Here is a 13,875-nt window from a genome sequence, read left to right as displayed (position 1 = left end):
TGCGATAATAGATGAAAATGGTAGCAAAGAACACTAACCAATGCTTATGGAGGCCTTCTCAACTGTCTATGCATGATGATGAAATGGTTGAAGACTCAGCAATTGCTGGAGGATTTCTAGACTTTTCATGGGACTTTTCTGTCCTGTCTCAAAACAGAGATGAAAATTATAATTAAATAAGTATTAAATAAAACAGAAAATTAAAGCAAGTAAATAATATTGTTGCAGTAGAATATTAACAGTTTGAGAAGTCATTTGAAGACTTAAAGATGCTTATTACTACCAGAAGTACCAAATTCTTATGCATAGACACAATTTTGGTACCCCAGGTTGGTCAAGGGAAAAAACAACTTTATAACAATCCCAGACAAGTTTGGAGTTGAACTTACAAGAGTCCAACACCTTTAATGCTGTTTGGTTATCTGTGAAAATCTAAATTTTACTCCTATACCGTAAATCGGGGTGAATAGCAACAGTTTTTCAACTTTGGAGCTAAAAAACAGTTATTAAATTTAATGCTAAAACCAGTGAAAAATTACCTTAGTTTTCCGGTCTTGCCTTCTTCTATTAAGCAGTATTAATTATTTTTTTAAATATCCTTCACCAAAAAAATTAAAATGTTACTGTTTCTATTCACCCCACGGAAAGGGGTGAATAGAAACATCTGTTGTTTTTGCTAGATATTTCTATTTCCCAGTGTTGGGATGAATGGAAACACACTGTTTTACGACCTTTTTACATGTTACAATATAAAAAAACATGGGAACAGATTTTTAAATGCACTTTTTCATGTAAAACAATTTATTAATACAAAAAATAGTTACCGGTACAAAAGAAAACAAGCAGCAAACATTAGCTAGGTTTTTGATTGACTTCTACTATTTAATATAATGTCAGTCCACTGAGATCATCATCAAAACTAATGGTATTGTTAAAACGTGATGTGCTTGGGGCAAAGGCAATTGGAACACCAAGTTTACGGACAACATCGATTTTGCTTACGAAGGAAGTAACAGCAAATTTTCTCGCAAAAGGTTGTTTTTTGTAGAACTGGCAGATGTAACCACCTTCTTCATAATCTTTGACTTGGCAAACATATAGTCTGAAGTGGGCTTTAGTTTTCCCATAGACCTTTACCACAGCGAAATCTCCGGGAAGAAATGACAATTGCGTATTTAAGGGCTCCTCTACACCTGACTCTTCGTCTGGAGATGACAAGATTAATTCTTTGTCTGTGTCTTGGACAGAATAGTCTGACATGTCACTGTCAGACGATGATGGTTGGGTTGCCTTCTTTTTTGTTTTTTTTTGTAATCTTGGTGCCTGCCTCCCTAAACTCCAGTACTGGTACCGGTACTAGTCCCAGCTTGGTCAACTATTTCGGGATTATCTTCAGACATCTCAACAAAATCTTGGACGCCGACCACTCTTCCCAGCTGCTACCGAAACCTTCACTCTTTTCTTCCTCGGTTTTGGGGAGTCACCTTGCCTCAATTGTTGCAAAAGCTCTTTGAAACAAGAATCAATTGCTTCAATAGGGTGTTTCACATACAGTACCAGGTGTATTGGCAGCCGACGACTGGGCTGAACTCACGGCAGCGCTATCGGAAACGCCATAACCTGGAAGCATTGCCAACACTGGTTTGCGGTTTATAGGGATTATTCCACACTTTTTGAAACCTGATATAATATTATTAGGTTTGCAAGTCTCAAAAACTTTTTTAAGAGGCTGGGGAACTTATCTTTCGGGACAGTAGCCTCGTACCTACCTGGCCCATTTTTCCAATCTTTGAGGATAGCGTGCCATGATATCTTAAGCGGTCGAAAAAATGCGACGTCTAGTGGTTGGGTTTATGTGAGTTGAGTTGCTCGGTAGAAAGATAAACTTAACTTTGCTCTCGTTGCATTTTTTTTATAACGTCTAGTGACAGGTGGCTGGACAAGTTGTCCCCAATGAGATACTTCACACCATCAAAACTGTCTAAAAGTAAGGTAAAGCCACAGTTTCAACCCAATCTGAAAAACAGAAGGAATCGAACCATCCACTTTTAGTACGATTATACCGGGAGTTGGCTGGACCTCCTTCCCTCCAGCTGTCGTAAAGATGCTGAGCTTTATATACCACATATGGTGGTAATATGGTTCCATCACCTGACGCAGCAAACATCACAGAAGTTGGACGCTTTGGTCGAGTTCATTACTCTTTCAGGATATTTGCAGCCCCTCCTTGTTATTACTTTTGTTCGGCCAGGGTCGTCACACAGGTTAGTTTCATCGTAGTTTAACAATGTGTGATTTAGGGGACATCCTTTAACTCGACTTCCAAGTTATCAAAATACTCATTGATGAGTTCAGGTGTTACGGCTGCCCTAGACCGTTTGATGTTTTGGCACATTCGGAAAGATAATTGAGCTTTGTAGCGTTGTAGAAACGAATACACAAAAATCTTTTCCTGGAAGATTGTCTTTAAACTTGATCACTGTCTTTCCACGCCTATCGAGATATTCTTTCACCAACAGCCGTAGAGTGATCGAATCAATCGGGTAACCCCATTCACCGACTGTTTTTAGTCTGTCAACAATAATTTTTTCTTCCTTTTCTGACAATACAGTTTGTCCCCCCTTCTTCTTCATCTCGCTACCTTTCTTCATGTGTCTATAAAGCACACTGTAATGAATGCCAGAGCAATCTGCCGCTACTCTTTAAGCTCATTCATCATTTATTAAACTCAGAGCCCTTTTTAAGTCTTCAGCCGAGTGTTTTTTATGTTTGTTGAGAGATATATAGTTTCTCGGCATGCTGGAAAAAAACATTTTGTATTAGACCTAATTGTTTTTAAAATGTGCTTGAAACATATGTTTCATATCGAACATAAAAATGTTTCTTAAGTTACCGTACATATGTTAAACATACACACATGGGTATGTTATATGTACAGTACGATACATAATATATGTTAAAACATTTACTACACAGTTGTTAAAACGAGAGAAAGAAAGATATGTACGTAGGTACTGAGATTTAATTTAGGTTACCTGGGCCTAGACCTGTTGAAAATTGGTTACTTTTAGTAACATTCATAGTAGCCTAAATTTTAAGCATACTATATAACTCCATACTAACTGAGACAGTAAACAAGCACTAAAATAACAACAAAATATTGTATATATATATATAATTTTTATAACCTTACTATCTAATTTTGTAATCCGTGGGGTGAAAAGAAACACAACAATTCTCTGTTTTCTATTCATCCCGTGATTTAAAAAATATCTGACATGATAACCTAAAAATTATTGAACAACATGTTTCAGAATAGATAGATTTGTTAACTCCTGTAATCGATCTCATAGATGTTTTAGCACAATAAAAAAACCTACTTGGTTGTATGAAAGAACTTAGTTTGGTACTTACATGAGAAGTTTAGAAAGATTCAATTGTTGAGGTTATTAAAAGCACATGTGTCGTCTTCAATACACAGTAGTACAGTGATGCCAACACAACAACGTTATTTTTCCCTGTAACTTTCAAGGTTTGCAGCTTCAAAAAAAAAATATCCCGCGGTGGATTATCAGTTTTTGTGCCTTTCTACCATTTTGTAAAAGATTTTCGGAAGTTTTGTTGCTATTCACCCCAGTGTTGCTATTTACCCCATTTTACGGTACCGCATATGAAGATTCTCAACCTCACTCCATAATGGCTGTGACTTGAGCCTGAAAGACTGAGGAAGGACTCATAATGACCATCAGCTCCCTACATGATCCTACTCCCACAATTCTGGTGCCTGCGGCATTTCCTTTTTTAGAGACGTCCGTAAACTTATTCAAGCTCCGCTGGTAGATGAGGTTTCTTACCCTTCGACCAAGTCTTTCTAGGAGGTATAACAATCTGAAGAATTTGTGGAAGGAATCTTAGCAGAGATCATATGGAGAGCATTCTCTTGAATCAGGAGGCTAATTTTGCAGAGGTTGAGAAGCTGTGCCCGGCGCAATTGGAAAAACCCCAGTGATAGCAAGGCAAGCCATCCTTTGGACTCGAGCCAGACTAGCCAATGCCATCCTGGCCTCCATTTTTGACTAATAGATGACACCCCAAACATTAGTGAAGGTCTAACCAAAGAAGACATAAATCCGATAAAAAAACCTCAGCCTAAGTCTCTAAGACCTCATAATTTTCCCCTGGCGACAATCATTGTGGGATCCCAAGTTCAGTACCCTCCCAAGTACTTGAGCTCGAACTGAACTCATTGGAAGAGCCTCTCGATAAGAATTGACCAATACCCTCCAACTTGTAAAGGCAATCACAGCAGCATTGATGGGTTTGACACTAAGGTCCATCCTATCACACCAGTTTCCCGCCATGTTCAAAGCAACATTGGTCAGTTCCGTAACTGTTGTGTTCAACTTACTACTCACAAGAATCACAATGTAATCTGCATACTCCTATGTGAAGACACCACTTCTGTTCAAAGACACAAGTAGGTTGTTCACAACTAGGTTCCACAGAAGGGGAGAATGGACGCCACCCTGGGGACAACACCTGATAGACCTTTCACTGATGCTCGCTCACATAAGATTGGAGGTAACCTCCCTATCCGGGAGTGGGTTCTTATCCCAGTCACATATTTGACCCTCAATACCACGTCATGAGACCACATTGACTATCGCCAGAGTGTCTGTATTGTCTAAAGCTCTATCAATGTCCAGAATGACACCTATAGCTACTTCTTTCGCTGATAGTGCCTTCTCAATCCAGCATACCAGTTGATGCAGGGCTGAGTCACATGATTTTCCTGGAGTGTAACATGCTCATGCAAGAGGCTTGACAAGCATTCACCTGAGCCCAAGCATTGATTGGTTGGCTTCAGATCCCCTATTGGTCTTGAGTGGTACTAAAGACAGCGTCATCTCTATCCTCTATGAACAGTGGAACCTCTAATATCCGACCATGGCTCGGTCCTGTCAACGGCCAAAATGTCTGATATTTGGAGGAGAAAAAAAGCTAGAAAAAAAAACTACATGTATGCAGTGTACTACAATAAGCGGACAACTTTATTGTACTTGTAAATACCAGCATTTCTATGTTGCTGAATACATTTCAAACATTAACAGTTTTTTAATTAAATGAAAACGTGAATAAAATCTTAAGCGTATGTATAGTACCTTATTTAAAGAATTCAGTAATGGATTTTTGTTTCACATTTGTCAATCTTGACCTTGCGGAAGTATCCCTCCTTTTTTGCCTAAAATGCAGCAATGATTTGGTCGTCATCGAGATCCATTGGCTGTAGATTCCGAAACATAACCTTCAACAAGCCACTCTTCTACATCTATCATCTGGAGATAGTGCCAAAACACTTGTAGATTGTGTAATGTTTGTTTTGTCTTGTCTCAACATCTGCTTCTGTTGAAGTTGGCTCATGATCAGTGTCAGGTTCTTTTTTCCATAATAACAGATTCACCATGATCTGTATTTTCCCAGTTCATTGGGGATCACATAAACTCTGAGGTCAGCACGTCCCCTAGACTGGTTGGCAACTCATTTGTGCCTTAGGACAAGCGTATTTTTTGTGTGATTTATCTATCTGCAGTCTGGCTTTGGCAACTCGAGTCAATTGGTCTGTACTTCCCGATCCATCAGGGAGTGACCATACACTCATTTCCGTATCCCTTCAGTCCTTTCTCCCTTCAATTAATAGGCTTCTATGGTGGAAAATTGAAAACTGATTGGAGTGAGTTTCAAAGTAATATTGTTAACGCTAAACTATTAATGTTAAAACATCAGATATAGCAAACACATTATTTACAACACCACTTATATCAGCGGCTGATCTGAACATTCCAAAACCCTTAGGTAAACAATTTCAATGACTGATACTTTGGAGGTCTGAAGAGCGTTCTATGCTTTAAAAACATTGTTAGAAAGTGTTTAAAAGATATTTAATAGATTTTTAAACAACCTTGAATATATATGTACCCACTGGCGCTCTATCATAGTACTCAAACAACTTTAATGTAATCACATAATAAAATGACTGAATAGCTGAACAGTTTCCTTATCAATTTATATATGGCAATATTCTGCATTATGGAATGGCAATACAGCTGACTGTTCAGTTGAAGGATGAAGCTGCTCTAGTTTCTACAATCCTTGCCATCACTGATGTTTGTATCATGTCAGTTTAGGTATATGATTTATGAAATGCAGTTTTAGGGTTTTTCCAAAAACTAATTAGCCTAGTTTTAGTTTTATAAGCTAAAACTTATTAGTTTATAATTAAAAACTTCAATTAATATTTAATTTTATAATTTTTACTTGCTTATATTTTATTCATGCAATGTCACACATTCTAAATGAACTAGAAATTGATACATTACTTCTTCACTCTGAGGCCTGTGGTGATGACTATCAAGATCCTGACAGTGCTGAAGATGACCTCCAAAGTATTCATAGCACATAATATTTTTGTTTTGTTTTCATTTCACTATTCACTTCTTGTCCAACTTGAACAATTATTTTATTTCCCGTATCAACTGTATTGATAACATACAGTAAGGAAAAAGGTGAAATATTTTAATAATTTTAATTTTTAGAAGTCAAAATTTGATATAGTTCTGTTAATTTACACCCTCTAACATTTTATTTTTATAATTTTTAATATTATGTACTTGATCCTACATGATAGCTTAGTATATAAGATATAATGAAATTTAAATAAAAGAACGTGTTTAATAACTCAAATTATTGAATATGGTAGGGCTGTTTAAAATTTTTGCATAGAACAATATTGGTTTTCCACTGAAATGTGCAATTTGATTGTTCATATAAAAATCAACAGTAGAGAATATTTTTTTGTAATAAAACACTATATTTTCTGTTACAGCTTACTGATAACTAGGCAACAAATTATTTTTGTGTACTATAGCAATTGTTCGTGTTTCTACATTTTTTGTAAACATTTTTCCAGGAAAATAATTTACACTTCTTAAAATTCTAAGGTTCCTTATAAAAATAGTATATTTTGTATATCTTGGATGTTTTTAAAAATTATGTTTGTTTTACATAAGACAGGGTGAAAGTTGATTGCTATGTTATAGAAATATAAAAATAAACATTATATTTTACTTGAAAACAATTCTGGGTAATGGGAATATTTGTTCAATTATATTAGTAGAATCTGTATCTATTTACAAGAAACACTATACGCAATAATACATCATTTATGCAAGGGACATATTTTTGTTGATTTTTCTGAAAAAAGCTGAAGATGACCAGAAGAATATTCCGCCGACCCGATCGGACCAGCATATCAGAGGCAGAGTTTTATTATCTAGTCGATAGATGGCTTCCCCTGATAGCAAGTGGCAAACGATTGTATTACTGCAACAAGGTACATTCCATGCCTCCTAGATAGCATTATGTGTAATTTCTAAGCCTTTTACAGCTGTTCGAAAAACGCAAGTCATTAGACCAAAATGTGCCGACCCGATTGGGCCGGCTAGATTTTCTTTATATTTATCTTTAGATTTATGACACTGTGTTTAGAAAAATAATATTACATGAAAAGGTGCTCTAAATCTTACTAAAATGTTTTATGTTGTATTTGATTTTAAAAAACATGGATTTATATCATAATTACTGAAAATTAACGTCTTGTTTGTATGCAAATTGTTGTATAGGTTTGAAATAAAAAACACATGTGTACAATGTTATTTTTACTTATGAAATACAATGTTAAACTTGCAAAAAAAGAGAAATACAAAATGAATACTAAACATTTGAAAAATATGCTTATTTGAGTAACTTAATTAACATTGACATGAATCAAATATTTTCTCTCTTGTGAAAAACCTCGTTACTGATAGAAAAATTATTATTAAAAATTAAGAAATAAAACAATACTGCTTGAACTAAAATTAACATAAAAAATACCATTAACTGACAAATGCACTTTATGTGGTCTAAATACACGTTACTTGGAAATGAAATGAAATGAAAAATTCTTTATTTTTACAGGCAAAGTTAGGGCCGCATGGCCCTTTCTTACACTTAACCTGTTGCAATGTAAAATTTAAAACATTAAATAAATATTATCTAAAAATAAAACAAAACATAATAAAGATAATAAAATAAAGAAATAATTACATTTACACAAAGTGGTGAAATTAATGTAATATTTTAACGTGTTATAATTAAAATTTAACACATTAATAAATTAACCATCTCTACTATTCTTAAAACATAATATAAATTTATAATTTTAATATACAAATAAATTAAAGTATTTATTGCTAAATGAACTTTTTCACACACAATCTCACATTCATCCCTCTGCCAGTGTCACGCCCACAGCATCTCAGACCGGAACTGCCCCGGCTAACCGCTCAAGATACATATCTTTCAGTTTCGCCACAAACCGGGAACTGCTATCGATGGAAGTAATTGTTTGGGGAAGGGCATTCCACAACCTACAAGCCATTACATGGAATGACTTATCAAACACTGCAGTCCTGTGCTGAGGCATTCTCAAAATGTATGAGCCAGAGCGAGTGCTTCTTACACCTACATGAGACACAGATTTAAAATATTCAGAAAAATATCTTGGAAAACCAAATTTCAATATTGAATGAACTAGTTTTAAATTTTGATGGATCTTTGATCTTTTAATTTTAGAATATTTGACTGAATATAGTACAGTGTGATGTGCTGCTCCCGTCTCACATCGTAAACGTAACGTATACAATAGTTTTGAGTTCTTTGCAGCTTCTCACTCAGCACTATGGTCATATCATTGATCACGGAGTTACAGTAATTGAAATGTGGAAGTACGAGTGATTTAGTCAAGAGCAGCTTGATATGTTCTGGTAAAAATCGTTGTAAACGTTTCAGTGAGTGAATAGATGCGAAAACCCGTTTACAAATCTCCGCAACAGCGTCAGTCCAAGTCAAAGTTGAGTTTATAGTCAAACCAAGATCCTTCACTTTGTCGTAGTATGGCAGGGTGTTACCATTTACAGTTAACGTTTCAATAGTATTGAAGTTTATTGAGTTTCGTAAACGAGAGTGACAAATAATGATTGGTTTCGTTTTTGCATGGTTTATTCTCAGGCCATGATTTTTGGACCACATAACGATATTTGTAATGTCACTATTGATTTTGGTGATACATTCATTAATGGAGTCAATTTTAAAGTGTGAATAGATTTGCAGGTCATCAGCATACATGTGATATGAGCTATGTTTAAGTACAGAATGAATGTCGTTCACGTACAGTACAAATAATAAAGGACCAAGAATCGATCCCTGTGGCACCCCACAAGTAACAATTTCCCAGTCCCAAGTCATGTCATCCACTTTTACACACTGCCATCTCCCTGACAGATAAGATCTCAGCCAAGTTAATACATGACTAGAAAACCCTATTAGCCTTAGTTTAGCTAGCAATACTTTATGGTACGTTATGGTTACTTGGACTGTAATTGCCTTTTAGATTTTTCTCTACTTATGAATGTGTTTGAAACAGTCTTTACAGGGGAAAGGCTTCTGAGGTCATTTTTCACAGAGCGTAGTCATCTTCTTCAATTTTTTGTTTGTTTGAAGATCTTGCCTCGCCACTCTCTAGTAGCAGATTCTGCAGGTTTTTCTTATTCTCTGCCGGTTTTCGCCTTCGCCCACGAAAGTAGTTGTATCCAAAAGATGGTGGTGGCCAGTTACACGCACAGGTTGTACAATTCCATCTTCAAGGTTTAGTAGGAATACACAATTTTTTCTCTAAACGTACAGATAGAATACAGATATTTCTGTCTGTTCTGAGCATTAGCACCCACATTGTCCTTGTATGCAAGCCATGCATGTACGGTCGCAGTTCTAAGTAACATCTTTTTTTCAGCAACTTTTTGATACCAATGCATTGATTTTTGTACAGCAGTACCACAGGGAAAAATTTGATCTGACAGATCAATGCCCATTTTCACTTCATTATACTCTACCTCAATGATTGGCTTCAATATTGCTTTGCCCTGTCTGGTTTTTTTACCAGTATCAGCAAACCCAGCGGGATGTTTCGTCTACATCATTTGAACTTCTCCATTACAACAGACATTGCCAAGGTTGAGCCATCATCAACTCCAGTACACCTTCCCATGTACACTTTGATTTTCAAGGTATACTCAGTTGTGTCACAGATTTTGAAGATCTTGATCCCATATTTATGGGCTTCGTTGGGCTTGGGAAGTATTGCCTAAAGAGTAGGAGATCTGTAAACAGGATCATACTTTCATCTATGACCAAGTTTTCAACTGGACTATTTTGCCTTGAAGCATTGGTTTAGATGATTAATAAGGGGCAAAACCTTAGCTGAGCGACCTTCCTGCTCAAGATTGTCATTATTATTAAAATGCCAGAATCGTAACAGAAGTTTGAAATGATTCCAGCTCATTACATGCTGTGCAACTAGGTTCCTGTTAAGGATTCGTGTGGACCAATAATCAGTCAACCTTGGCAATGGAACTTGGCCCATGTACAACAAAAGACCTAAAAATTTCATCAAGATTTGTTAGCCACCATTTCCTAAGCCTAATACTGCGATTCATCGTTTTTTTTTTTGCATTACTTGAGCCGCATTTCTATTGGTTTCATAAACCATAATCTATAGAATGTTGTTTATAACAAATACAAAAAAATAGTTAATCAGCTCAGATGTTTTTGGCAAAATTACAATTGAATTTTGAGCTACCATCAAATATAATATTTTGTTGTTTACCTTCAGGAAAGCTCCATTTCCTCTTCATTTGAGCTTTTTCGGCTTTATTCTTTAGTTTCTTATATCTTTCATTCAAAGTTTCAAACACAACATTGTTTACATCACTCTCGGTTAGTACATTCAGGTCTTCAACAGATTGCTCACTTTGTGGTTGAGCCTGCTCCCACTTTCGTAAAATTCCCTATTCACCACATTCAAGTCAACCTCATCCTGCATATTTTTGTCATCACTTTCAGAGATCGACGTATCACTTGGCACAAAGTCCGGGTCGTCCGTATTATCACACTCCATATCCTCATATTCGCTGCTAAACCAACCGCCATCACTAATGTCATCATGATCAGGTTCACTCGACATACCAGGAATATTCAGAAACCTATTTATTTCATTCTCATCAAGTTGATCACTCATTTTTATAAACACTTAAAACAACATTACAAATAAATTATAAGAAATAGCACTAAATCAGTTGTAAGCAACCACTAGATCTCGTTTTGCGTCCAAAATTGACTAGAATAGAAGCTTGGGAGAACAGTAAAGCGCGCAAACGATACATCTGTAGATAGTTTGGAGGAAAATCTAAAGTATTGCCAACCGCACAGTATAAAATTGTTCTACAAGAGTCAAACCTGCATGACCGATCGGGTCAGCAACAATTTTTAGTAGCAAAATATTTTCCTTGCCGACCCGATCGGTCCATATTTAATAAAGCCCCTTATATTAATAATTTGCCAAAAGTCATTATAACTAACTTATACAAGATGAATAAATAACATATGATTATAATATATTGAATGGAACAGTTTGGCAATACAGGGATCTCGCTAGATATAGGCGTGGCAGTTAACATGTTAACATAACACGATATCTAGGGTTAATATTTGACAGTTAACTTCACAGAATAATGCTAACTTGTATTGAATAAAATACAATTTTTTCAACAAAAATCAAGCCAAAATGGAACGTTCTTTCCAAAATTCAAAATAACTGAAAGTTTAAGAAAAAACTCAACCTGAAATATTATCAGGGTTTAAGCTGAGATGAAAATGTTTTTAGCATAAATGCTACAAGCTCTTCAGACATTTTAGGAAAAATATTTGTCTTTTAGCACTTATTAACGGCATTGTTATTTTGCGGGAGATTACAATAATACTTATCGAAAAACAATCTGAAGTTCTATAATACTTTAGCCTCCACTACCAATATTTACATTAATATATATATAGTGTTGTTAAAATGTTTATGACATCAATAATTAAAAGATGTTTTAGGGGTTTTATTAAAAGCAGTGTAGTTAGAAAATAAAATTAAAAAAAGAAGTTTTCTCTTAATTTAAAATACAAAATTAATTAAATAGTAAGGTAATTTTTTGTTAAAAAAGTTACTTTCAACATCAATTTATCTGTAAAAAACTAATTAGGCCAATTTGGTCATACTTTACCTTTTATGAATGTATGTCATTTAAAAATAAAATCAGACTATAACATAACCTCTAAAAATCCCCAGTGCTAGTTACAGATGCCACGACAAGACGTTTAGAAGCATACAACATTTGTTTTCATTCTGGTGTCATAGCAACAAGCACGGCTGTTGGTTGGATACTACCCTCACATGTATAGATAACTTAGTTTGAACGTTACCCACAAACTAACTAGTTCAGCAATTACGGGAGTTAAATTAAAATCTTGCTTGTTTATTTTTGAGTCAAAACGTTAAATTGTTTACAAACATTAAATTTAAGTGTTTATGTTGGTAAAAACAACAGTGATACCTCTTTTGGTACTTACAAATTGCAGTTTGAACATTCATAACCAGGAAAACTTGTAATCCTATTAAGACCTTGCAATACCAAAGTTTTATACAAGATAATATGTACAAAAGTACTAAATTGGAGTATATAATTTTAGAATTTTTGAATTATATGGATAAAGTGTTGCCAAACCAGGTATTTGGAACTATTTGAACTTTCATTCTCAACCAGATTTGGTTAAAAAACAGCATTGGTCATCTTATTGAGTTTTAAAAAGGAATTTATTTTTGTAAACACAATTTAAAATATAGTTTTAATACCACCACTTTAACTTTGTTAAACAGATTTTGTTAATTTGCCGTGGCTGGCACATGTTTGTTGGAACGCGCGGCTGTCGTGGGCGCCAGAAGGGACCATAATAAATTCAATATTGTTTATATATATTAAACAACTTCCCACCAGCTTTCTTCATATGATCTTGGGTCCCCTGGCAGGTTTAACAATGAATAATTTAACTTTCAAAATTGCAGTCCAGTAGTAAACTGCCAAAACGGGTACCTTTTTTTTCATTCTTACAGACACAAAACTTGGTTGTAAATAATTTGCTTTATACGTCTAGACACAGAAATAAACAAGGTTAAGTTTAATGTAACACCCATAATTTTAACTATATTAGTTAGTTTGTGGTTAACGTTCAAACTCGGGTATCTATACTTTTTGATCCGAGAGTAGGCAAGCGTCAGTTTGTCAACTGGCATCGCCGTACAGTGTCTAATATTTTATATGAAATTAAATGTGATGACAAAATGTATGATCCTATAATATCACCAATTTTCAAAATACGGTTTTTTGAAAATTTCTTTCTTGCTTACGTCGCAATTTTACAAAAGCTTTTCTCAACAGCTTTGCATTTTCTCTGCTCATTTCGCAAAATGCGATCGGGGCTTAAACCCTGAATATTATTAGCAATAATGGATTAATTAAAGGGCGTGAAATAAAAGGCAAATACAATACATCATTTGTTATAAAATATAGTTATATAATATTTTGTAATTGTTATAAATTAATAATAAATACATAATTACAAAGTAAATAGTATACAGGGATTATTCAAGAATGAGCTATGCTGCAAGTCCTTTAAGAGAACTTGCCAATTTTTGTGTCTTGTAGTCACTTCTCAGCTGTATGAAATTAAGCAGAATGGAACGATCCAACCCAGCCTAAAACACAAGAAAACATTAATTTAAAACAAAATTATTGATATAAAACTCTTGCCTTGTATGGGGGCCTCTTTTTTCAAGCTCCGAACTCACGCCATACCGGCTAGACACATGGTAGATCTGCAGTGTATGCAGTAATTGAT

The 13,875-nt window shown here is 35.0% G+C and overlaps 1 protein-coding gene across 1 annotated transcript in view; it reads right to left on the bottom strand.

Moving 5' to 3' along the window:
• Positions 1-13,529: 13,529 nt before the first annotated feature.
• The window catches only part of LOC124375039 (exocyst complex component 5), a 74,663-nt gene continuing 74,317 nt past the window's right edge, over positions 13,530-13,875 (bottom strand). The window contains exon 17 of the mRNA XM_046833167.1: positions 13,530-13,732. Within this exon, the coding sequence (XP_046689123.1) occupies positions 13,634-13,732 (99 nt within the window). The 3' untranslated portion in view covers positions 13,530-13,633. The remainder of the gene's footprint in view (positions 13,733-13,875) is intronic.

Source organism: Homalodisca vitripennis, chromosome 1 (assembly GCF_021130785.1).
Source record: "Homalodisca vitripennis isolate AUS2020 chromosome 1, UT_GWSS_2.1, whole genome shotgun sequence".
NCBI lineage: Eukaryota > Metazoa > Arthropoda > Insecta > Hemiptera > Cicadellidae > Homalodisca > Homalodisca vitripennis.
The sequence above is the reverse complement of the archived record's forward strand: the minus strand, read 5'-3'. Positions and strand labels throughout refer to the sequence as shown.